The following is a 26,883-nucleotide window of genomic DNA, read 5'->3' on the forward strand; positions in this document are numbered from 1 at the left end:
TTGTTTTATGAACCCCACCCTGGTTGACAACATATGCTAGGTCTTTTTTTTTAAATCTGCATGTGTTTCTGGTATACTTAACAAACAAAACAACCAACTGATATATTTCTCTATCTTGGTAGACCCTACACTGTGTGAACCCAGAGAATGAGACTGCTCCAGAGGTGACAGTGAAATGCCTAAACTGCGACACCATCACCCAGGTGAAGGAGAAGCTGTTAGACGCTGTTTATAAGGGGAGTCCCTACTCTCAGAGACCCAAAGCTGGGGACATGGAAATGGGTAAGATGAGTTTGGATAAGTAAGTATGCTAGCTCAAGTACTTATGCTTCCTTGCTCCAGAGCAGTTATTCTGATATCTATTCAATCTCTTCAGTGTGTTGATGTGCCAGTCAATGGACACCATGTATCCACCGACACCATTGTCCATTTTATCAGAAACACTTAACATATAGGTGCACTTTAACAAATTGTAGTCCATTTCCTTCCCTGCATGATTTGTTTAGCCCTATTTACCCAAATCTTCAGTGGTTAGGATGTGTGTGTACTCTTCCAATCTTCTTTTTCTTGTTTCAGAATGGCGGCAAGGCAGAATGGCAAGAATCATTCTGCAGGATGAGGATGTTACTACTAAAATTGATAATGACTGGAAAAGACTGAACACATTAGCACATTATCAGGTTTGCTTTCCTTTCAGTTTCCTTTTCAGTACATATAGTGCTCATTAGCTCCAGTGATTCATTTTGTTGCGTTAAATGTTAATATTAAATAATGCTGACACTGTGATAGTGAATTTAGCTGCAAGACAAATGATGCATCAGACAAATAAGCTCTCCTTGAAATTGCCTCATCAATGATCTGATATTTGTTCATTGAAGAATGACTATGGAAAACACTTGCACAATATATAGTGTTTTCTAATAGTATATGAATAGCATTTTAATTAGGTAGAAAAAACACTAAAATAATGAGAGGATTAAAGAATAGACTTGTTATAGTAATGATGTTTTTAATGTTTGCATTAAATATATTTCAGGTAATAGACGGGTCAGTCATTGCACTGGTACCAAAACAGAACTCAGCCTACAACATCTCCAACTCTTCCACATTCACCAAATCGCTCAGCAGATATGGTGGGTTTTTCCTCATTTTTGTAATCTCTGCTCCTTTGGTAATTAGTGGTGAGAATAAGTTACCATGAAAGGATTTTAGTAATAATATCACTTAACTTAAATATGAGATTCATTTTGATATTTCTGGTACTTGTCTGTGAAGTATCTGTTTAATGTTGAAAAGGGAAGAACAATGTTTTGTCCCACAAAAGCAGAAAGTAGTTATGTGGAAAGTGTGTCTTGTAATGCCATTTCTCCACATCGAGAGTGAGTACACGTCATTATTATGCAATTACAAATATCGAGTCCTTAGAGTATCCGCCCAATGCCCGCTGGGATAGGCTCCATCACCCCAACGCCCCCCAACCCCCGCGACCCTGAGGAAGATACAGCTTAGAAAATGTGCGTGTGTGTGTGTCTTTAGAGTAGCAGCCTCAAGGCAAATGTCCGTTATATGACTTCAGTAAAAGCAGTGGCAGGTCTCTTGAATAATTCTCACAGCTCTCAAATGGTGGACACTAGCTTGTGTTATCATCGTTGTCAGGCTCCTGTTGGCATAAACATCACTGTGATTAACACATACTGTAGCTGCAGGTGTAAATGGAATGATTTAGCTTTAGGTCTTTAAATGTCTGTAGTTGTAGGAGGAGAAGCACTAAATTTGCACTGCATAATGAATAAACATCTATTTTTGTTATTTTTATGATTTATTTTACTGCTATTTTATATCCCCCAAAAATGACCAGTTCCACAATGTACAATAGCGATTGGAAATGTAATGGTGTTTTATAGGAGACCTGCCATAGTGGATTTAACTTTTCTACCTGCCGTTGTCAATTTGGTTGATCTGTAGCTCTCTGAATACATTTGCTGAAAAGACTGGCATGCGGATCTACATGACTGAAAAATCACAAATGGGAGCACCGTCAAAGAAGATAATACGTCCACTGCCGATCAACTAACTGAAATCTGCCAGTAGAGAGAAATAACCATTTGTGCATGGCCTTCGTGTGACTTACAGCTTTAGACCTACTTAAAGAAACGCTTGACCCTCTCCCCAGTCTGTGAATGAAAGAGGAAGTAACATTAGCATTACCTTCTCATTGTTGGGGAGTTTGTGTGCATCAGGCCATCAGTAAGGCTAAGTTCAGCTAAGGCACTCCCATTTCTTTTGATTCAATATGAAGCATAGCAAGCCTGGAAAAAACACAGTAAAACAATGAGCTCTTTCTGCTTTCACGGTGTAAAACCTCTGCCTTCTACTCTGTAGGCTGGGGTTCAGTCACCCGCCTGGGCAAGCACCCTGCACTATACCAGTAAGAGTCCTTGGGGCAAGACTCCTAACACTACCTCCGCATACCTGTGTAAAAATTATCACATTGTAAGTCGTTTTGGATAAGAACATCAGCCAAATGCCAATGCATCTCCCATAATGCAGCATGACATGATGTACATTCCTAAGTCCTATACCAGAGAAGATACATGAAGCCTAAGAAATAGGCTATATAAGAAATATAGTGAAGTTTTGGCTTTCTTAGGAGAATATCTACATGTGCACATTTATTGGGCAACTATAATGGTGCAGAATTATTACGCAGCTAAATGAAAAACACATTTTCCCATCTCACTTTTTTATTTTCATCTGTTCAAGTGAGAATTATAAACAAATAACTCAAAGCTTTCCAATGAACATTTCTGAGAAATAAAAAAAAAATTAGTGACCATTATAGCCACCCTTCTTTTCAATAACAGTGATAAGCCTTCCATTCATGGAGTCTGTCAGTTTCTTGATCTGTTGACGATCAACTTTTTGTGCAGCAGCAACCACAGCCTCCCAGACACTGTTCAGAGTGGTGTACTGTTTTCCTTCACTGTAAATCTCCCATTTAAGAATTGCCCACATGTTCTCAGTTGGGTTCAGGTCAAGTGAGGAAGGGTGCCATGTCATAAGTTTTTCATCTTTAATGCCTTTACTGGCGAGCCATGCAGAGGAGTACTTGGATGCATGTGGTGGAGCATTGTCCTGCATAAAAATTATGGCCTTTTGAAAGATGCAGATTCTTCCTGTACCACTGCTTAAAGAAAGTGTCTTCTAAAAACTGGCAGTAGGCTTGGGAGTTGATTTTGAGCCCATCTTCAACCCGAAAAGGTCCAACCAGCTCATCTTTAATAATACCAGCCCATACCAGTACCCCACCTCCACCTTGCTGGCGTCTGGCTCGAAGTGGAGTTCTGTGCCCGTTACTGATCCAGCCACGGGCCCATCCATCTGGTCCGTCAAGAGTCACTCTCATTTAATCAGTCCATAAAACCTTCAGATTCTTCTTGGACCAGTCTAGACACTTCAGCTTATGTGTCTTGTTCAGTGGTGGTCGGGTTTCAGCCTTCCTTACCTTGGCCATGTCTCTGAGCGCTGAACATCTTGTACTTCTTGGTACTCCAGGGTAGGTTGCAGTTCTGGAATATGACAGAACTGGAAGATAATGGGTTCCTGGTAGCTTCACGCTTGGTTCTTCTCAAATCCTTGGCAGTTATTTTGTGTCTTTTTTTCTCAGCACGTTTCTTGCGACCCTGTTGACTATTTGCAACAAAACGTTTGATGGTTCTGTGATCACGCCCAATATCTTAGCAATTTCAAGAGTTCTGCATCCCTCTGAGAGACTTTTGGTCATTTTGAACTTTTCAGAGTCCGTTCAATCTCTTTTTTGGCCCATTTTGCCTAAAGAAAAAAGCTGCCTAATAATTATGCACACCTTGATATAGGGTGTTGACCTCCTTAGGCCACACCCTCCCTCATTACACAGTTACACATTACCTGCTATGCTTAAATTGCAAGTTTATCCAGCTTGGAGTTAGAAATTATGCCTAAAAATCATAATATGGTCAAAATACTCACTTGCCTTATAATTGTGCACACAGTGTAGTAGCAGTATAAATGCTCCTTTGCAGTGCAAGTATCTGCAGAACTAAAGGGCTGTGGTTTGTAACCATCAGTATTTCAGTAAATTATGTTAACAGTTATCAGTAATGATTTCTTCAGAATTAACTTTTGTAAAGCGCTAACATTAATGTTGTAGCACTACACTCATGACCTGTTTTGCTGTTGCCGAACAGAACTGTTGAACACTTGGAAGAGCTTCACTGACATCAATGATAGTTATGATTTACTTATGACATATCTGGTTTGATTGATTTGGCCATTCTGGGCTTTACACTTTTACCTAGTATGAAACAACAGGGGATTGTTATCTCCAATTAAATTAGAGAATCTCTTTCTATACCTACAGTATTTGTTTGTACGCTGTACTTTGTAAGTGGCGATCGTACACTTTGACCCATGATCTGCATTTTAAACTAGAGGTATGTGCTCATCCAGGTTCCAGTTTAAGGGCAAGTTTGGCTGTATGTACTAGAGGTGATTTGTCTGCTGCAAATATGTCCACTCTGGACATATTCTATGTTTTCTGCCAGTTTTATTTTCATTAATGAGAGAACAGTTATGTTAGGTCATATGCACTGAATATTTCTGTTATTCAAATAAAATAAAATTTGGTTTTATTTAAACCATTTTTATTCTAATTATAAAAAGGATGGTGCATACTGCTGTTTGGTTTGTTGACTTCCACAGTAGTGGTATTTTTTAGAAGCATTTAAAAAGTCTTAAAAGTCATTAAATTTGTACTTAAAAATGACACCCTGTTGCCAAGTACCTATAATGAAGCATTTTAATGATTCCAGGCAGAAAGTTGTTAATTGTATCTGCACATACAGCCTTTACTTGACCTGGAGAAAGTCTGGCTACAGACATGCACTCTCAGCCTGACATGCTCTGCCAGCCTATTATTAATGTCAGTCCATCCTCTGCCATGTCTGTTTTTTGTTTCATGAGCAAACCACATACTGCACCAAGAGTTACATTGAACATATATTAACATTTTCCTGCTGATAATATAGTGGTTAAATATGGAACTTTTGAAATAAAAACACAATGATAAGACATGAATGTAGGGTTTATTTGCAGAAAAAACTAAAAGGAGAAAGCCATGCTGAAGATAATTTGAACCACTAGGAATAAAACCGTAGAGTTTTGCTTCCTAATAGGAATTGGCTTGATGGTTGCCATTAGAGACCATTAGGAAATGATCAAATATATCTGGAATAAAATGCTATTATAATGTACCATAGCGCTAAAGCACTGATTTAACTCAGAGCTAAAATGCTGTGGTGTAGCTACAGCTTTTGCAGTTGCCTCATATGCAGTAGTCTCTGTGTCTTTGTACAATATGTCAGTGATTTCTGTAATGTCAACGATTATATGTAGTGTGTAGTGTATGATAGATTTTATTTATATTTAATCAAATATAGCCATTGCTAGCAGTAGCTATATTCCTTAACACAGTGACTTGTGGTGTGGGAAGTACCATATTTTGTCTCTGACATAACATGACAGCAGAGCGGCACGGTAGCGTGGTGGGTAGCGCTGTCGCCTCACAGCAAGGAGGGCCTGGGTTCGATTCCCCTGTCGGGCGACCAGGGTCCTCTCTGTGTGGAGTTTGCATGTTCTCCTCGTGTCTGCGTGGGTTTCCTCCGGGTTCTCCGGTTTCCTCCCACAGTCCAAAGACATGCAGTCAGGCCAATTGGACGTGCTAAATTGCCCCTAGGTGTGAGTGAGTGACTGTCTGTGTCTGTCTGTCTGCCCTGCGATGGACTGGCGACCTGTCCAGGTATACTGCTGGGATAGGCCCCCCCCCCACCCGCGGCCCTGATGGAGAAGCAGCTTAGAAAATGGATGGATGGATGGATAACATGAAAGCCAACATTAGCTGTTCATATCAAACTAATGTAGGAGAAATTATATTGTTGACAGTTTATTGCTTTTTTAAAGACATGAGTACAAAATTTGTTGGTAAACATGATGCAGAAAGCTGCTTTATTTTAGACAGAAACGAGTTTGGGAAAATAGCTGCTGTTAGCAATGGTTCCTAATTAGCGTACAAACAAATCTAAACAAAGTCTATTAAAATCAAATTTTAATCAGCTTTTTTTTTAAAACCCTAAATATTACATGAAGCACTGGCATGCTGTACAAAGACACAAAGACTGCTTCATTTGAGTTGCTACAGCAGCATTAAACAGGGCTAGCTTGTTCAACATTAGCTCACCTAGCTAATATTTGGGTAGTGTCTTTTCATAAAAATGACCACCCATGAAGCATGGAGAAGGCAGGCATTGCTAAAAGGCTAGTGGTGTTGCTCTTTAATGCAACCTGTAGAGAATTTGTTATCAGTGAAGATTGAATGAAGATGACTATTCACTAACCATCAATATTTTGAATATGGCAACAGAGCAAGTAGATTACTCCAATTTAGACTGAACAAACAGCAGTCATCTAACATTGTGCAGATAATAAAATCCAAGAACTATTCTATATCTCTAAATTCCACACTAAACCAGATGAGAATCATTTGCAAAGTTTTAAAAATTGCTATACAATAATACAGATACTTGCACCAAGGATGCACAACTTAACACATTCTGGACAGGTTTGATGGGCTAGTAAGATTATTACCCAAATTATTTATCCTCATCAGACCGGATTTATTACTGGAAGATATGGAGGTAATATCAGAAGATTACTTAATATAATGTCTGAGGGAAATCTTTAATCTTGCCACACACAGAGATTCAGGAGACAGATTCAGCAGAAAAATATTTTATTCAGAGCACTCTGTACATCTGTTGTGTCTGTCTCACCCCAGTCTGAACATAAGTTGACACACAGCTCTTATTCCCATGTCATTGACTTCCCCAGGACTCTTGGTACCATCATAAACCTAAAGTCAGTGTTCTCAGACTCTTGGATCCTATCATACAATGACAAAGATGGCTTTCTCAGGGATTCGAATCCTATTGTAAATGCCTTGGTGTAAACTGAGTGTTCTAAGAAGGCCAAATCCTCCTTAGGGTGTGTCATACAGGACAGTTTGCTGTAACTGTTCAAACTACAAGAACAGGACAATTTCAGCATTAACATGTTTACCAATGAATAACAAAAAAAAAATCAGAAAACTAAAAAATAAACAAGTCCCAACACATTGCATCATAAAGAAAAGGAAAAAGAAGCAATGATTCTATTACTAGATGCCCAGAAAGCCTTTGATCTTCCAAACACTAAAACAGTTTAAACTTGGCACTATTTTCCTAAACTGGCTATGAACATTTTGTTCAGATCCACAGGCTGCTGTTAAAGTTAATGGGTACAGATCAGAGAGATTTACATTAGAATTTTGATATAAACAGGGCTGTTCTCTTCCGGCCCTCTTGTTTGCCATTAATATTAAGACAGTAGAGATGACAACATAAAAGAATTTGAAATAAAGGAGACCATAATTTATCCCTTTTTCCAGATGTAATTCTGATATATTTGACAGAACCAACCACGATACCACACCTAAAGCTAAAACTCTCAATGTGGAAAGTGGCTTGGAGACCGGGCTTTACATCCTATCAGCCTATAGAGTGTAGCCCGCCACCCTGCAAAGAAAGCTCATTTCCAGTGCTCGTAACCGTGATGTAATTTTTTTTGGTCTTTGCCATGGCTCAGCTCCCTCTTCACCACAGTCCAATACAGTGACTATATTACTGCTGCTGCCTGTGCCAGCCTGTGGATGATCTCACCATCCCTCTTCCCATCAGTCAAGAACAAGACCCCAAGGTACTTTACGTCTTTCATCTAGTGCAGGTCTTCTCATCTGGAGTGGGCATTCTATTCTCTTTCGGGCCAGGACTGTTGACACAGACTTGGAGGAGCTGATCCACATACCAACTGCTTCACACTGAAAAGGACATCATCTGCAAACAGCACAGACACCACCTTCCAACTTCCACAAATAATGCCATCACTTCTGACCTTGACTACGCTTGACACTATGTGTGTGAATATCACAAACATAAGTGGAGAAGGCACAACCTTGGTAGAGTCCCAACACTCACATTGAAAGAGCTTGACTTGATGCTGAGTATTCGAACACAACTCTCACTCCATGAGTACAGAGAGAGAACGGCCTGGAGTAGTGGCCCTGGCACCCCATAGTCCTGGAGGACCTCCCACAGGATATCTTGGGGAACACAGTCAGAAGCCTCATCCAAGTCCACATAACGCATGAAGACTGGGTTGGCAAACTCCCATGCCCCTTCAACAATCTGTGTGTGTGAAAAGCTGGACCATTTTTCCATTGCCAAAATGGAATCTGCATTGTTCTTCCTCTGAGGTCTGACTATCGGTCTCCTTTTCAGAAAAACACTTATTTCAATGTGGATATTATTCAGATACAAAACCAATGTGGGAATATTAACAGCAGAATACTACAAAGTATAAAACAGAGTGGGTTTAAATGGTCAAAAGGTGGTATATACATTCCCAAATCTGCACAAAACGTTTATGATGCCAATTATAAGAAAACAATTTATGGTCCACACTCCCTATGTCTCTGCTCGGCTGTACTGAAAGCGTACATATGAATGTTTGTCTTACTGCTAACATGCATTGGATATATGAAGACCTTTATGCCTACCAATTTAGATAAATGTTTAAAAATGGATAGAATGTGGTTTAATTAAATTTTGGCAGGAACTGAACAAGGGTGGTAAGACATTTGAACAGTTAAAAATGAATGTAGTCTTGCCAGGGGAAACTTTTTCAGATATTTGCAATTAAAGACTTTTTCTGACTACACAAAAAAAATAGGAAAACTATTGAAACCTACTCCAGTAAAAATTCTCCTTGAATTACAAATTGAGAATGGAGAGAGGGTAATGATTTGTAAACAAAATATTTTTTTCTAAGATAGCTCCTTAACAATAAAGCAGAGATCGGAATCTGAAATAAATATGGATATAACACAGAATACCTGGAAGGAAATGTGAGCAGAAGTGAACCTAGTCTCAGTTTCAAACACATGGAGGAAATTCAAATTGAAAATAGAATGGAAATGGGAGATTAAATTACAGGTCTTACACGTACAGTAACTGAATTCACACACATATGCATACACACACACACATATATGAATTAAGTTACTGTATATATAAAAAGTATGTATATATATATATATATATATATATATATATATATATATATATTTTCATGGGTAAACACTATAGAAATGAGACTTAATTATAACTTAAAATGGTCAGTGTACAGCTTGTATGGCAGTATAGATTTACTGTTCTCTGAAAATAACACACAACCATTAATGTCTAAATATTCAGCAACACAAGTGAGTACACCTCACAATGAACATGTCCTAATTGTGCCCAATTGTGTCCATGTCCCTCCCTGGTGCCATGTGACTCGTTAGAGTTGCAAGGTTCCAGGTGTGAATGAGGAGCAGGGCTGTTAAATTTGGTGTTTTGGGTACAATTGGGTACAACTCATACTGGCCACTGGATATTCAGCATGGCACCTCATGGCAAAGAACTCTCTGAGGATGTGAGAAATAAATTGTTGCTCTCCACAAAGATGGCCTAGGCTATAAGAAGAGCATGGTGGCCAAGGTCATACAGTGGTCTTCCAGGACAGGTTCCTCTTGGAATAAGCCTCGCCAGGGTCGACCAAAGAAATTGACTCGACATGTTCAGGGTCATATCCAGAGGTTGGCTTTAAAAAATAGACGCATGAGAGCTACCAGCACTGCTGCAGAGGTTGAAGAAGTGGGAGGTCAGCCTATCAGTGCTCAGGCCAAAGGCTGCACACTGCATCAACTCGATCTGCATAGCCATCATCCTAGAAGGAAGCCTCTTCTGAAGCTGACACACAAGAAAGCCTGCAAACATTTTGTGGAAGACAAGCCATTCAAGAATATGGATTACTGGAACCATGTCCAGTAGTCTGATGAGACCTAGATAAACTTGGTTCATTGAGGGAAACATAAATTTCATCATGTACTGTGACATTCTGAAGCAGAGCATGATCCCCTCCCTTCAGAAACTGCACCGCATGGCAGTTTTCCAACTCGATAACAACCCCAAACACACCTCCAACATGACAACTGCCTTGCTGAAGGTAAAGGTGATGGACTAGCCAAGTATGTCGCTGAACCTAAACCCAATAGAGCGCCTATGGGGTATCCTCAAGCGGAAGGAGGAGCACAAGGTGTCTAACGTCCACCAGCTCTGTGATGTCATCATGGAGGATTGGAAGAGGATTCCAGTAGCAACCTGTGCAGCTCTGGTGAATTCTACGCCCAGGAGGGTTAAGGCAGTGCTAGATAATAATGGTGGTCATGCAAAATATTGACACTTTGAGCACAATTCGGACATGTTCATTGTAAGGTGTACTCACTTGTGTTGCCAGCTATTTAGACATTAATGTCTGTTTGTTGAGTTATTTTTAGAGGACTGTAAATCTATACTGTTATATAAAATGCTATTTTAAGTTATATCCAAGTTTCATTTCTACAGGGTTGTCCCATGAAAAGATATATTATATTTTTTTTATATTTTTATACAGAAATGTCTCACTTTTTGTGAGATACTGTATATATACACGTAAAGGTAATAACTTTGTTATTTTTGAAAAATACATGCCCATTTTAAATTTGTAGGCCAAAAACACATTTCAAAAAAGTTGGGACGGCGGCAACATGAGTCTGATAAAATTGTGTAAGCAATAGAACACGAGAAGGGGTGTGTTATTGTGAAATAAAATCACAGCCATAGATCATCACAGCTGTGATGGTTTTTGCGATAGCACACAACCACAAGTGTTCTGTTGCTTTTATATAACAGTTAAATAAATAAATTGGGCAGTGAATTTTTATAGCAGCATTTAATGTTTTAATGGCAGCAGTTCCTTCCACCAGATTATAGTTCCTTAGCAAGCAGCTTGTTGCTGCTTCAGAGTCATGAGCTCCACTCACTCACTGCACAGCCAGCAGTTCGTTTTCCAGCTCTTTACACTAATTTCCGGAATTGTATTACCACTGAGCATGCTTTTCAGTCGGTACCTATGACGAAAGAACACCTGAACAGCCTGATGTTAGCTAGAAATGAACTGAATACTGTTTGCCAAACATGTAGTCTCATCTTCAGAGTCTGACCAAATCGGCTGTAGGTCAAATGTAATCTTAAAGTGGCGGTAGCTGGGGTGTGGGCAGCTGGTCTGAAGCATGTAGCAGGAGAGCTTGACAGTCAAATCAAATCAAATCAAATTTATTTATATAGCGCTTTTTACAACTGATGTTGTCACAAAGCAGCTTTACAAAAATGGGAATCACAGCACAGAGAATCAGACAAAACACTGAACATAATATACAGAATATACAGAACCCCCGTGAGCGCTGAGGCAAGGAAAAACTCCCTCAGAGCTGGAGGAGGAAGAAACCTCGGGAGGACCAAGACTCACATCTAAAGGGGGGACCATCCTACCACTGGTCAGACAACTTATAAGTTAAACATTGAAAAGTCAATTTTACATCCACGCAGTTCTAATATATTCAGGTGTGTATAATCAACAGTGGAAACAATTAGAGTTCATATAGATTTGGATGTGATCTGTAGTGGAGAAGCTGCGTTCCAGAAACTTCCATCAGTCTGGTCAATCAGGGGGACAGGGGGACTTGAGGGTGGGACATCCATCAGTATTGGGCCGGACCGGTGGACAGTCAGTAACTCGGAGGAAGGAAAGATTTAGGAATTAGTTTAGACTGGATTTATGAAGAACAGAAAATGTAAAAAATTATCAGAGTGTGACTAATGACTCCGGCAGGTCTGAATATGACAGCCTAACTAAAGGGAGAGAGCCAGAAGGTAACATAGACACGGAGGCTCCCTGAGACACTGGCATTCACCCACTCCACCGTCCACAAACCTGAGTGACTGCATGTAGTGAGTGACAGCAGCACCAGCATCTCAGTTTACCCACAATTCACTATGTCCATGAACCCCTGGATCTGCAGCCTTATCTAAAGGGAATTAACATTAACTACCAAAAGCTAAACTAAACAAGTAAGTTTTTAGTCTAGACTTAAAGATTGAGACTGTGTCTGAGTCCCGAACATTATCGGGGAGATTATTCCAGAGTTGGGGCGCTTTATAAGAGAAAGCTCTTCCTCCTGCAGAGCTTCTCTGAATTTTGGGAACTACTAGGAAGCCAGCACCCTGTGATCTAAGTAATCGTGGTGGTTCATAATAGGAGATAAGGTCTCTCAGATACTCAGGAGCGAGCCCATGTAGGGCTTTATACGTTAACAGGAGAATTTTATAGTCTATGCGGAATTTGACTGGAAGCCAGTGAAGAGCTGATAGGACTGGACTAATATGGTCAAATTTTCTAGTTTTAGTAAGGACCCTGGCTGCAGCATTTTGAACTAGCTGAAGTTTATTTAAGTTACTGCTAGAACATCCTGACAGTAGCGCATTACAGTAATCCATCAGTGTCTGGCCAGACAGGTGGGCAGTCGTTTACTGAAAAAGGTAATGAGATGGAATTAGTTTTGTTCTGACTTACTGCCGGTTTGGTGACCTCAGGGTCACATCGCTGCTGTTTGCAGATGATGTGGTCCTATTGGGGACATCAGGCTGTGAACTTCAGCTTTCACTGGATCGGTTTGCAGCCGAGTGTGAAGCGGCCGGGATGAGGATCAGTACCTCCAAATCCGAGGCCATGGTTCTCACGCGGGAAAGGGTGGAGAGCCCTCTCTGGGTCGGGGATGAGCTCTTGCCTCAAGTGGAGGAGTTTGAGTATCTCGGGGTCTTGTTCACGAGTGATGATACAAGGGAGCGGGAGATTGACAGGCGGATTGGTGCTGGGTCAGCAGTGATGCGGGCTCTTTACCGGTCTGTTGTGGTAAAGAAAGAGCTGAGCCATAAGGCAAGGCTCTCGATTTACTGGTCGATCTACGTTCCCACCCTCACCTATGGTCATGAGCTTTGGGTAATGACCGAAAGAACGAGATTGCGAATACAAGCGGCCGAAATGAGTTTCCTCCGCAGGGTGGCTGGACTCTCCCTTAGAGATAGGGTGAGAAGTTCGGTCATCCGGGAGGGACTCAACGTAGAGCCGCTGCTTCTCCACGTCGAGAGGAGCCAGTTGAGGTGGTTCGGGCATCTGGTTAGGATGCCTCCTGGACGCCTCCCTTGGGAGGTGTCACAGGCAAGTCCACCGGGGAGGAGACCCCAGGGAAGACCCAGGACACGCTGGCGTGACAATATCGCCCAGCTGGCCTGGGAGCACCTCGGAATCCCTCCCAGGGAGCTAGTGGAAGTGGCTGGGGAAAGGGAGGTCTGGGCCTCATTGCTCAGGATGCTGCCCCCGCGACCCGAACCCTGGAGAAGCGGAAGATGATGGATGGATGGATGGATGGATGGATGGATGGATAGATAGTTTTGTTCTATTTGGGTGTATGTGAAACAGAGAATGTGAACATTTCCAGAGTGTGGCTAATGACTCCAGCAAATCTGACTATAACAGCTTAACTAAAAGGAGAAAACCAGGAAGGACACACAGACATGGGAGCACCCTGAAACAGTTGGCATCCCTCTGCTCTACTGGCCACAAACCTGAGTGACCGCGTGCAAGCGGCGGGTCGACGGCATCCAGCATCTCAGTTTACTTTAATTCCCTGTGTCCATGGACCCCTTGATCTGCCGCCTTTATCTAAGGGGGAACATTAACTACCAAAAGCTAAACTGAACAAGTGAGTTTTCAGCCTAGATTTGAAGATTGCGACTGAATTGGAGTCCTGAACATTTTCTGGAAGATCATTCCAGAGTTGGGGGGCTTTATAAGAAAAGGCTCTTCCCCCAGCTGAGGACTTCTGAATTCTGGGAACTATTAAAAAGCCACCACTCTGTGATCTGAGTAATCATGGTGGCTTATAATAGGAAATAAGGTCTTGCAGGTACTCAGGAGCAAGCCCACTTCAGGCTTTATACATCAATAAAATGTGATGTTATGGCAAAACAACAGCACGGTTAGAACATGTCTCTACCAATCAGCTTTCATGGTTGGAACTAACTGTTGTATAAAATGCTATAAAAAAAATCACCTGGTGATAGATTGGCAACAAGTCAGTAACATGGTATGGGTATAAAAAAAACATTCCAGAGAGTCTTTCAGAAGAAAAGATGAGGAGTGGTTCACACTCTGTGAAAGACAGCACAAGCAAATAGTGCAACAAGGGTTTCTTTTCTCTTGCTTTTCATCATCTATGATACATAGTAACATTCAAATATGTTCTTGATCTTTGAGCTCTCAGACAGCACTGCATTGAAAACAGACATGATTCTTGTGGTGGAAGTCACTGTATGGGCTCAAAATTACTTCTGAAATTCACTTTCTGTGAAAACAGTTCATCGCTACATCCACAAATGCAAGTTAAAACTCTAAAATGCAAATAAGATCCAGAAATGCTGTCACCTTCTCTGGGCCTGAGCTCATTTAGAATGGTAGTGGAAATATTACACATATTTGGCAGTTTTTCAGGGTACAAGCTGCATTTTTCTAAGAGTGAATGTTTTCCTGTAAATCGCCCAGCTCTGCAGATTTTAGGCTCGGACCTGCCTTTTCATCTGAACAAATCAAGCTTCAGATATTTAGGGATCAGTCTTATAGTTCTATGTCTAGTATTTATAAATATAACTTTGTACCTTTGATCAATAAACTTAAGCTCGATTTCCAGAAATGCTCTTGCATTCAGAATTAACTGCATCAAAATGAATGTGCTGCTCAGATTTTTGTATTTGTTCCAGTGCCTCTCAGTTTTTCTGCCAAAATCTTTTTTTTTCAAAACGTGGACAAAATGATGTCATTTTTATGGTGTGGCAAAATCCCTAGAGTATGTAATGAATTATTCAAAGACTTAGATCCCAGGGTGGTCTTGCACTCCCAGACCTTTTGTAGAGATAGATAGATGGATGGATGGATGGACGGACGGACGGACGGACGGACGGACGGACGGACGGACAGACAGATAAATAGATAGATACTTTATTGATCCCGAAGGAAATTTAGGCATCCAGCAGCAACAACACATTGTATTGTTACTGGGCTGAAAGTCTGCAAAAAATTATACACTGGGTGCAGTTCCCACAGACAGAATGGTGCAATATTGAATCTAGCTCTAGTCCATTAACATCTCTTGCTGCTCTAGTTACAGTCAAACTGCCCTTCTCAATTGTACAGTTTACGTCATGCCCAATTGTTTACTCTTAAATCTGGGGACAGTTTCATTGGAATTTTAAATTATTCAGTTTTTCTGTATGTCCTATATGTAATAATCATCAGTTTCTTCCAGCAAAATTGGACTTTTGCCAGCTTTAAAGACATCTCCACAAAATTTAAGCTTCTAAACTCCAACCTATCTAGTTATTTTCAGTTACACCATTTCATTCATGCTGAATGTCCAACTTTCCCGAATTTGCCCCCAAGATCAGGAATAGATACCATCTTAGCACCTTGTTCGCAACTCAGAGGCCTGATTTCATGTATTTACAATACTATCATGTCTCTCAAAAAACACAACAATAATTAAAATACATACAGAATGGGAGGGGGAGTTTGGATCTGGGATACCTGATGAAATTTGGGAGACTACATTAAGAAGAATCAATGGAACAATGCCCTGTGCCCAGCTCAGCTTTATTCAGTTTAAAGTTCTCCATCATATCTATTACAGTAAAACTGAACTAACTAACTAACTTTGGTCAGCCATTTTGAAATTCCTGTCTGATGCATTTGAAGTGGAGATACACCCTAGAATGGAAACAGCTATTTTTGTTGTCCTGCATTTCAGTAAATAGTAAAAAGAGGGATGGTTTTGCCATTGCATCTCACATAACAAGGAGAAGGATTTTATTGAATTGGAAGTCAGCATACCCACCTGCAGTCCAGACCTGTCACCCACCACATTTTTATTTAATTTTTTAAAAATTATTTTTTAAATAAAATTTAATATTATATTAGCCACATAAGTAAGGGATATGTTATAAAGAGAGGTTAAAATTGGGTTGCAATGAGATGCAAATCATGTGAACCTAACATTAAATACTGCAGACAACAAAAGCTGAAACTGAGAAATTCTGAGAAACTGTGTGGAGAAGGGGGCATGGCCGAGTGTAAAAAAAGTGAAAAAAAAGCAAAACAGGTCCAGAATTGTTGAGAACCTGAAATCATATATCAAACAATAGGAAAACCTTTTGCTTTTAAAATTACAGGAATTGGTTTCCTCAGTTCCCAAATGCTTACAGAGTTTTGTTAAAAGAAGTGATGAAACATAGTGGTAAACATGCCCCTGTCCCAATTTTTTTGGATTCAAGGATTCAAGGAGATTTTATTGCCATTCGCATCACATGGTACATGAGGTGGAACGAAATTAAGATCTCATGGTCCAGTTTACACCCAAGAGCTGTTATTAAAATAGATAAATATAAGCAAAATAGATACAAAAAAAACAGACTAGACAAAATAGATAAGGTAAATACACAAGAGAGGGAGAGTAGGAGAGTAGGCAGTTAGCAGCAATATGAAGTCCAGAGTGCAAGTTTGCTATAGCAGCATGATATTGAATTAGAGCAGTAGATAAACAATGATGTTGATGATGAGCATGTTGTCGGCATCAAATTCAAAATGGGCATATGTTTTTCAAAAAAAACATTTGTAACGTTCTGAACGGGTGGAGAGGAAAGACGCTGGGGGCAGGGGTGAAGGCAGAGAGCGGAAATTTATTTGAAACACAAAACTATAACATCAAGGCCCAACTCGCGGGGACTGTTCAATTTGGCATGGCTCTGTTTGGCTCACTCTCGCGCCTTGCCTGGGTCTCCTTCTCTCTTGGGGCTCTGCTGCCTACTGAAGGAAGAGTTTGTCTTTAAGTAGGCTGCCAGAAACAAGGTACGGGTGAGCATCATCAGCTACTTAGCCTGCTGGTTCAGCCGGGCCGGCTTCTCCGTCCTGCATTTGACACTCGGCCATGCCCCCTTCTCCACACAGTTTCTCAGAATTTCTCAGTTTCAGCTTTTGTTGTCTGCAGTATTTAATGTTAGGTTCACATGATTTGCATCTCATTGCAACCCAATTTTAACCTCTCTTTATAACATATCCCTTACTTATGTGGCTAATATAATATTAAATTTTATTTAAAAAATAATTTTTAAAAAATTAAATAAAATTGTGCCATGACTAAAGAGTCACTTTTATATGACCATAACATTAACTGAGGAATGTGCGTTTCTGTGTTATCAGAGAGTATGCTGAGGACAGCCAGTAGTCCTGACAGTCTTCGCTCCAGGACACCCATGATAACGCCTGACCTCGAAAGTGGCACAAAACTCTGGCACCTAGTCAAGAATCATGACCACTCAGACCAGAGAGAAGGTGATCGTGGAAGCAAGATGGTTTCAGAGATCTACCTGACACGACTATTAGCTACTAAGGTAAAATGACAGACATTTGTGTTGTACATCATGTTGTAGGTACTTCTTTCAATTCTTCAGTTTTTTGCCATTTTGTTTCATTCTGTCTCTCTCTCTTTTTCTTAATCTTTTTTTCTATCCCTGTTTCTTTCTGTTTCTCTTTCTTTCCTCTATTTCTTCATTTGTCTCTCATGCTCACTCCTCACTTTTTTCTTAAAATGTTATTAAAGTAAATTAGTAATGACAGATAAGACAAGGTGTAAAACAGGAAATGCTTTGTTCAGTGCATTTGACCATCTGACATAGCATATCTTCTCAGGGCACACTGCAGAAGTTTGTGGATGACCTGTTTGAGACGATATTCAGCACAGCACACCGAGGCAGTGCCCTTCCCCTTGCCATCAAATATATGTTTGATTTCCTGGACGAGCAGGCAGACAAACACCAGATCACAGATGCAGATGTTCGGCACACCTGGAAGAGTAACTGGTGAGCACTTTCAGTAATAGACATTGTCACCCTGCCACATCACAGAAATTCCAGTCTAAACCCTTAAAAAGCCAGGCAAAGAGCAACATTGAAACAATGAAAATATCCCAAAGATGACAATAGAAGACACCTTGAGAGGTGCCAAGCCTCAAAAGGGGATACAGTGACCTCTGATTCTGTAGATAGATAATTATAATTAAGATCACTGCTGTACAGAACATTTCCCTTGCATGTTTCATATTTTAAGTTTCTCACCATGTCTTTTCAAATTCATCAGGTAACTGACATTACTACTCAACATAAAACTTCACAAACCTTTAATTATAACCTGCTCTTCTTCTCCCTCATTACAGTTTGCCTTTGAGATTTTGGGTGAATGTGATCAAGAATCCTCAGTTTGTGTTTGATATCCATAAGAACAGCATTACGGATGCCTGCTTGTCTGTGGTGGCTCAGACTTTCATGGACTCATGTTCCACTTCAGAACATAAACTGGGAAAAGATTCACCATCTAACAAGCTGCTCTATGCTAAAGACATCCCCAGCTATAAGAACTGGGTAGAAAGGTATGTAAGCCAGTAAGGGTAAATTACTTGGTGTTTGTTTTTGGAGGTAATATATATATATATATATATATATATATATATATATATATATATATATATATATATATATATATATATATTATAGGTACTACTGTATATATCTATAGATAGATAGATAGATAGATAGATAGATAGATAGATAGATTTGTAGATACAGGGTGGGGTAAAAGTCACAGGACACCATTTTATTTCAGAAACTTCTTGTAAGAGCACAATGGAAATGTCTTCTCCATGGTAACCATCCATATGCCTCACAAAATCATTGCAGTCCAGCACAGAGTTGTTGACAATGACTGGTTGTAGTTTTAGTTAAGTTTAGTTTCTGAAATAAAATGGTGTCCTGTACTTTTGACTCACCCAGTACACATATGTGTGTGTGTGTGTGTGTGTGTGTGTGTGTGTGTGTGTGTGTGTGTGTGTGTGTGTGTGTGTGTTTGTGTTTAGGTTTTCAATGTGGTGGTGGCGGGGGGGTCTTAGACACTCTTGATTATATGATAACTTATAATTAATTAATAAAAAATTACTTATTGAATTATTTATTTAGGTATTACTCCGATATATCCCGTATGCCTGCTATCAGTGATCAGGACATGAGTGCGTATTTGGCGGAGCAGTCCAGACTTCACCTAAACCAGTTCAACAGTATGAGTGCCCTCCATGAGATATACTCCTACATCATCAAGTACAAAGATGAGGTGAGCTGTGGAGATATAAGCATTGATTGATTAATTATGTGCTAAGTGTTCTGTAGAAGTATGCCAAATAGTGAATACACTGTGTGCACAATTATTAGGCAAGTCTTATTTTTGAGGATTATTTTTATTAATGACCAACTACAGTGCTCTCGGTTAATCAAAAATATTAATAAACCTCAAACATGAATGTTTAAGAAATATAAAGTGAAGTTTTGGCTTTCCTAGGAGAAATATCTATATGTGCACATTTATTGGGCAACTATAATGGTGCAGAATTATTACGCAGCTAAATGAAAAACACACATTTTCCCATCTCACTTTTTTATTTTCATCTGTTCAAGTGAGAATTATAAACAAACAACTCCAAGCTTTCCAATGAACATTTCTGAGAAATAAAAAAAAAAATTGTGACCAATATAGCCACCCTTCTTTTCAATAACAGTGATAAGCCTTCTGAGTCTGTCAGTTTCTTGATCTGTTGACGATCAACTTTTTGTGCAGCAGCAACCACAGCCTCATCTTTAATGCCTTTACTGGCTAGCCATGCAGAGGAGTACTTGGATGCATGTGGTGGAGCATTGTCCTGCATAAAAATCATTGTCTTTCTGAAAGATGCAGATTCTTCCTGTACCACTGCTCTAAGAAAGTGTCTTCTAAAAACTGGCAGTAGGCTTGGGAGTTGATTTTGAGCCCATCTTCAACCCAAAAAGGTCCAACCAGCTCATCTTTAATAATACCAGCCCATACCAGTACCCCACCTCCACCGTGCTGGCGTCTGACTCAAAGTGGAGCTCTGTCCTGTTACTGATCCAGCCACGGGCCCATCCATCTGGTCCGTCAAGAGTCACTCTCATTTGATCAGTCCATAAAACCTTTGAAAAATCTGTCTTCAGATTCTTCTTGGACCAGTCTAGACACTTCAGCTTATGTGTCTTATTCAGTGGTGGTCGGGTTTCAGCCTTCCTTATCTTGGCCATGTCTCTGAGCACTGAACATCTTGTACTTCTTGGTACTCCAGGGTAGGTTGCAGTTCTGGAATATGACAGAACTGGAAGATAATGGGTTCCTGGTAGCTTCACACTTGATTCTTCTCAAATCCTTGGCAGTTAATTTGCGTCTTTTTTCTCAGCACGTTTCTTGCGACCCTGTTGACTATTTGCTACAAAACTTTTGAAGGTTCTGTGATCACGCCCCAATATCTTAGCAAGAGTGCTGCATCCCTCTGAGAGACTTTTTGTAATTTTGAACTTTTCAGAGTCATTCTCTTTTTTGGCCCATTTTGCTTAAAGAAAAAAGATGCCTAATAATTATGCACACCTTGATATAGGGTGTTGACCTTCTTAGGCCATACCCTCCCTCATTACACAGATACACATCACCTGCTATGCTTAAATCCATTAAGCATTCAAGTTTATCCAGCTTGGAGTTAGAAAATATGCCTAAAAATGATAATATGGTCAAAATACTCACTTGCCTAATAATTGTGCACACAGTGTACATTTACATGCACTTACAAATGTGATAGACTATCAGATTTTGTCAGTAATTTTTTTTGGCGTGTTTACATGCACTTGGGCAAACAGCTAATGGAAAAACTCCAGGTCTACATGAAACAGATAATCATTGGATTTCAGCTTAGACACTGGCCTGTAAACTCACAGAGTAAGACATGATGTAACATAAACAAAATCTCATTGCCATGCCACTTTTAAAAAAGAAAAAAATAGAACATTTTTTTCTTTTTTGTTTTTTTTAAACAATGCATCACTTTACTGGGAAGTGTGGAGTGTGTGTATATATATATATATATATATATATATATATATATATATATATATATATATATATATATATATATACACACACACACACACACACACACGTTATCGAGTCGGAAAACATGCCGTGCAGTTTCCGAAGGGAAGGGATCATGCTCTGCTTCAGAATGTCACATTACATGTTGGAATTCATGTTTCCCTCAATAAACCACAGCTCCCCAGTGCCGGCAGCGCTCATGCAGCTCCAGATCATGAAGCTAACACCACCATGCTTGACTATAGGCAAGAGTTACTTGTCACCAGGACACCGTCACACATGCTGAAAACCATCTGAGCCTAGTTTGTCTTGGTCTCATCAGACCACAGGACATGATTCCAGTAATTCACGTTCTTGGACTGCTTGTCTTCAGCAAAATTTTTGCAGGCTTTCTTGTGTGTCAGCTTCAGAAGAGGCTTCCTTCTGGGACAACGGCCATACAGACTTAGTTGATGCATTGTGCAGCGTATGGTTTGAGCACAGACAGTCTGACCTCCCACTTCTTCAACCTCTGCAGCAATGCTGGCAGCACTCATGCGTCTATTTCTTGAAGCCAACGTCTGGATATGACGCTGAATACTTGGACTTAACTTCTTTGGTCAACGCTGGCGAGGCCTGTTCTGAGTGGAACCTGTCCTGGAGAACCACTGTATGACCTTGGCCACAGTGCTATAGTTCAGTTTCAGGGTTGTTTCAATTGTTTCAGGGAACAATTCTATTTCTTACATCCTCAGAGAGTTCTTTGCCATGAAGTGCCATAATATCGAGAGGCCAGTATGAGCGAATTGTACCCAAAACACCAAATTTAACAGCCCTGCTCACCATTCACACCTTGCAACTCTAATGAGTCAGATGACACCAGGGAGGTGTACACAACTGAGTACAATTAGGACATGTTCACTGTGAGGTGGACTCACTTGTGTTGCCAGCTATTTAGACATTAATGGCTGTGTGTTGAGTTATTTTCAGAGGACAGTAAATCTATACTGCTATACAAGCTGTATACAGACTACTTGGTTATATCCAAGTTTAATTTCTATAGAGTTGTCCTATGAAAAGATGTAAGAAATGTGAGGGGTGTACTCACTTTTGTGAGATACTGTGTGTGTATATATATATATATATATATATATATATATATACACAGTACTGTGTGAAAGTTTTAGGTATCTAAGCAAATTTTTAAACAATCTACCTCAGCAGTGAGTTTATCACAATATACATTACAATAAACTCATATTTATAATTCAAATAAACATGAAAACAATAAAAAGTAATTTCTTGGGTCCGTATTTTTCCTTGACACCTTCACAGCCACCACAGAGACTTGTTAATATCATCAATTATATCATGAGCACAATTTACTGAAGCACTGATTGGTCAAACCAGGAGTAGCTTTTTAACTGCATATAATACTGGGCTTCCTCGAGAAGAGGTTTGAAAATGGTTAAACAAACACACTACCATCCATAAAATTACTATATATATATATATATATATATATATATATATATATATATATATATATATATATATATATATATATATATATAAAAAGTTGTATATATTATTTATATAGTTATATAAAGTTATAAAAATTATATATATATAATGTGTATATATATATATATATATATATATATATATATATATATATATATATATATATATATATATCATTATTAATAATATTCTGTAAATTACGTTTATTCAAATATTAACACTTTTCTCAGCAAATAAACACATACACAAATACATTTTGAAAATGTGCCTAAGACTTTTGCACAGAATTGCGAGAGAGAGAGAGAGTGGGGAGGTAGGGAAGGAGGTTTAGAGAGAATGAACGAGAGAGAGGAGTTCTGAACAAAGTTTCTGATGATCTGTAAGGTGAGATTTAAAGTGAGTATTTTTGCGTAGCCTCTGCATTTTTAAGTCAGTGAGTAGCACTCTAATCTTATACTATAATCTTATCCATTGTTACCATTTTGCCTTGAATCATTTGGATTTTCTGTAATGTTTGAGCCTATTATATTGTAGCTGGCAGCATTTAATCAGCTACTTGTATTCTTCAATATGCTTCATTATCCAGATGTGCACATGGACACATGCGTATCCTCAGTGAACCCATATTAAACAGGGGAATTAACACTCAGCTCCACAGCTCTTATTAGGTTACATAGTCTGCTCTCTCTTTTTTGGTTCTGCATTATGATCGTCTTGAAAGGCATGGAACCAAATGCTGTTTGGTCTGACTACACAAACAGAAGCTTCAGTACTTGTTCCTGCCAAGTGTGTAAATGCCATTTGTTATGAGCAGTTATGTGAATGACTAGCCTACCTATTTTTCTGTGTTCTAGTTTAGCCTTGTATCAGCATCTCACACTCATACAGACTTTTAAAGTTGGCTGTAAAATCCACTCCCCTTTATTCTGTTCCTGCAGATCCTCTCTGCACTGCAAAAGGATGAACAGGCTCGGAGGCAGAGGCTACGCAGCAAACTGGAGCAGGTCATTGACACTATGACTCTGTCCAGCTGAGGACTCACTCTTTTTCATTGTTCTTTAGGCCAGCCTGAGCTACCCCAACATCCAGACACAAAGCTAATAGACTAAAAGACAGAAACAGTACACTGGAGACCCCCTGCCCCATTACCGTAATACCAGGAGGGTGGGCATCATCTTGTATCAGTCCCCTGTACACAAAATACAAAAAATGTCTCTCCTAAATGAAATTTCTTATTTTTTATTATTATTATTATTATTATTATTATTATTATTATTATTATTTCAAGGTGTGTTGAAGGACACTTGTACATTGTTTTTAAGTGAACATTTTAGATCCTGCAAAAAGAGGTTTGGACAATGAAGTAAAGGACCTTCACCACCTCAAATTTGAGATTGCGTAATGCCAGAGGAGTTTACAGAATGTCATTTTGTTTTAACAGTTGATTTTATTTTATGAACTTTTTTTTTTGCTCCTTTAGGTTGTTTGACTGCCTACTTGCTTCAGTTTCCTGCCACTTGTGTTACTGCTGAATTTGCACAATTTCCAGGAACCACAGCGTAACAAAAATGATTATATATATATATATATATATATATATATATATATATATATATATGTGTGTGTGTGTGTGTGTGTGTGTGTGTGTATGTATGTGTGTGTGTGTGTGTGTGTGTGTGTGTGTGTGTGTGTGTATACACAACTTTTTTATGGAAAAAAGTAAAAGCTGATATTTTTTTCCAGTTTTAACATAGAAAAGAGTTCAACAAAATATGAATTTGATATGTGAAACAAAGACTGAACTATGAAAAGAACAATTTAAAAACTTTTCTTGTGCCATATTTTGTTTGAATGTTGTTTAGTGCAAAAACATTCTCTTGAGATAAATTGTGCTATGATTTAATGTTGACTTGCCCAGTGACTGAAGTATTTAAAGTGGACAGTGGGGGAAAAAAAGATTTTTTTTTTCTTTTATTGCTATTATGGTTTCATTGCAAAAGCCACCATAAAAAGGTGTTCTTTGACCTTTAGTGACTCTGGTGCAGAAATGCTTGTAAACGAGCTTCCTGACAGATAATTAGCAATCTTTCATTATTTTACATTTTTACACACCACAGAAAAGCCCTGAACATTACACTGTGCACTTGTGTATATTGCACAAAGAATATTGACCCCATTAAGGAAAATGTAACAGTTTCACTGTTAGGTGCAGCAGGATTCCAGCCATAGTCATGGGTGTTTATGCCTTGTTGTGTGATGCTGAGTCACACTTTGAGAAGATCCCAAATCATTTAGAAAAATGTGAAGTCACAACTTTCATTTTGCTACCTGCTAAAGCAGTCTCTTTAGTTATAATTTTTTGGGTGACAAAAGAAAAAGTAGTGCAGTGCGCTTTTTACAGCACTTTTACACTCCGTGCTCCTGCTGTGAATTTGGCTTCTTTGTAGCAAATAGGCTTGTAGATTGTGCAAGGAGATTTGAATTTAACAGTCATTGCTACAATGCAATAAATTATCATGAAAGTAATCTCATTCAGGTCTTCTGAAATCTGTGATTTTGCAGTCCTCACAAGCTAATTTACTCCTTTAATAATTTCATAATTTTACATTGAGGTGAACAAAAATGAGCTTTGATTCAGCAAAGCAGATGCAAGTAATTGTAATAGATCTGAACTGTACTTTTTTTACATTTGCATTCTTCCTGTACACTTATTTCAAATTGATCTTCCTCTCTGTCAATGTCATGAAAGAATGTAGAATATTTCAATAGTTAGTAACATGCAGTATTTTATCATTTTTGCAAGCAGTCTTGACAGGAATGTGAAGAAATGAGAAAATGTATATTCTTTTAGGCATCTCAAAGGCATTTTCCTGATTTTTTTTCTCCCTTTACTCCAAAAACGCTGATACGTTTGTGAATGTCTGTTGTAGGGTGATTCTCTTCCATGTGTTCCACAGTATATTTAAAGGCAGGCATGTTCACACAACAGCAAGCACCTTCCCCCTTACCATTCCTTCTGAGATTAAAGCAGATGTAAAGACTCATGGTCATAAACCCAAAATAGCAAAAGAATGTTTTTACCTCAAGGCAACTGTATATTATAAAGTATCCCACTTTATTGTTTTATTTTATTTTGGGGGGATTCTGATATTTTTATCATTATCAAAATTGCTATCAGTCTGTTCTGTCCAACTAGGAGCAGGTCTCCAAACCGATAAAACCATGCATTGTGTCTTCTGTAAAACTGACAATCTCTTCAGAAATGTGAGACATTTTAGCTAATAATGAGAGCGGTAAATTTCCAGACCCACTGTAGACATTTTTATGATTTTATTGCACAAAGGACAAATATATAAATTGTATGATTTCAGCTTTTGTCACTGAAATGTATTTAATTTTTCATCACATTTATCAAACCATGACTTATTTTTTAATCTTTATTTATCCAGAAAAATCCATTTTTAGGCAAACATGATACTAATGGAAGAACTAACATTTGTAATAATTCTATACTCAGCCCAAGCCCATTGTTTTTTTTTTCGACATGCATTTTATTTAATCTTCAACTGGGTGTCTTAAAGAATGTGTCTGTTGTTACTTTCATAATAATACAGTAATAATGAAAATCATGAAATACAGGTACAACTTGTCATTTTGTTGCACATATGTTATTGTACAAAAATCAGAGACCACTCTTAATTTATTTAATTTATGGCCTTCCAGAGATTCATGTAATGTAAATGTAAATGTAGATTCACTTTAACTTCAGGGATATTTTTCTACACCCCCAAAGTTCAATTTTAGAAATCAGTTGCATTTTCTGCTTCTTATTATTAAAGTAATCTCTCAATCAATACATTGTTCTGAGAACATAAGCAAAATCTTTGTTTGATTTGCAAACATTTTAGTAATGATTTCTTGACAGATATAGGTCCTCTCAGATCCATAATGTTGAATTGTCTTCTTTCTCACAGTAGAAGGATGTACCGAAACATTTGTGGATTTTTTAGACCTGAATCAAGACTAGCGCTTGACTTTTCCTCTCAGAGCTAAAAGTTCAGTTACTGATAAGCTTAAGTTTTGGTGGTCTGCCAGGTCACGATTGTTACAAGTTTTGCTGTATCATTTATTACTGTAAAACCTAAATTTATTAAATAATTAATCGTTTTTTAAAAACTTTTCCTTTGACTTCCCCCTTTCTCGTGTATGTGGATTACTTTATTTCTAAACTCCCCAGAAAAAAGGAATAAT

At 38.8% G+C, this 26,883-nt stretch overlaps 1 protein-coding gene across 1 annotated transcript in view; it reads left to right on the forward strand.

Moving 5' to 3' along the window:
• The window catches only part of plxna1a (plexin A1a), a 307,799-nt gene extending 283,608 nt beyond the window's left edge, over positions 1–24,191 (forward strand). The window contains exons 25-32 of the mRNA XM_037541618.1: positions 123–282; positions 577–680; positions 1,037–1,133; positions 17,356–17,546; positions 17,845–18,014; positions 18,368–18,580; positions 19,164–19,314; positions 23,571–24,191. Of these exons, the coding sequence (XP_037397515.1) occupies positions 123–282; positions 577–680; positions 1,037–1,133; positions 17,356–17,546; positions 17,845–18,014; positions 18,368–18,580; positions 19,164–19,314; positions 23,571–23,666 (1,182 nt within the window). The 3' untranslated portion in view covers positions 23,667–24,191. The remainder of the gene's footprint in view (positions 1–122; positions 283–576; positions 681–1,036; positions 1,134–17,355; positions 17,547–17,844; positions 18,015–18,367; positions 18,581–19,163; positions 19,315–23,570) is intronic.
• Positions 24,192–26,883: the final 2,692 nt, after the last annotated feature.

This window comes from Pygocentrus nattereri, chromosome 9 (genome assembly GCF_015220715.1).
Source record: "Pygocentrus nattereri isolate fPygNat1 chromosome 9, fPygNat1.pri, whole genome shotgun sequence".
Lineage (NCBI taxonomy): Eukaryota > Metazoa > Chordata > Actinopteri > Characiformes > Serrasalmidae > Pygocentrus > Pygocentrus nattereri.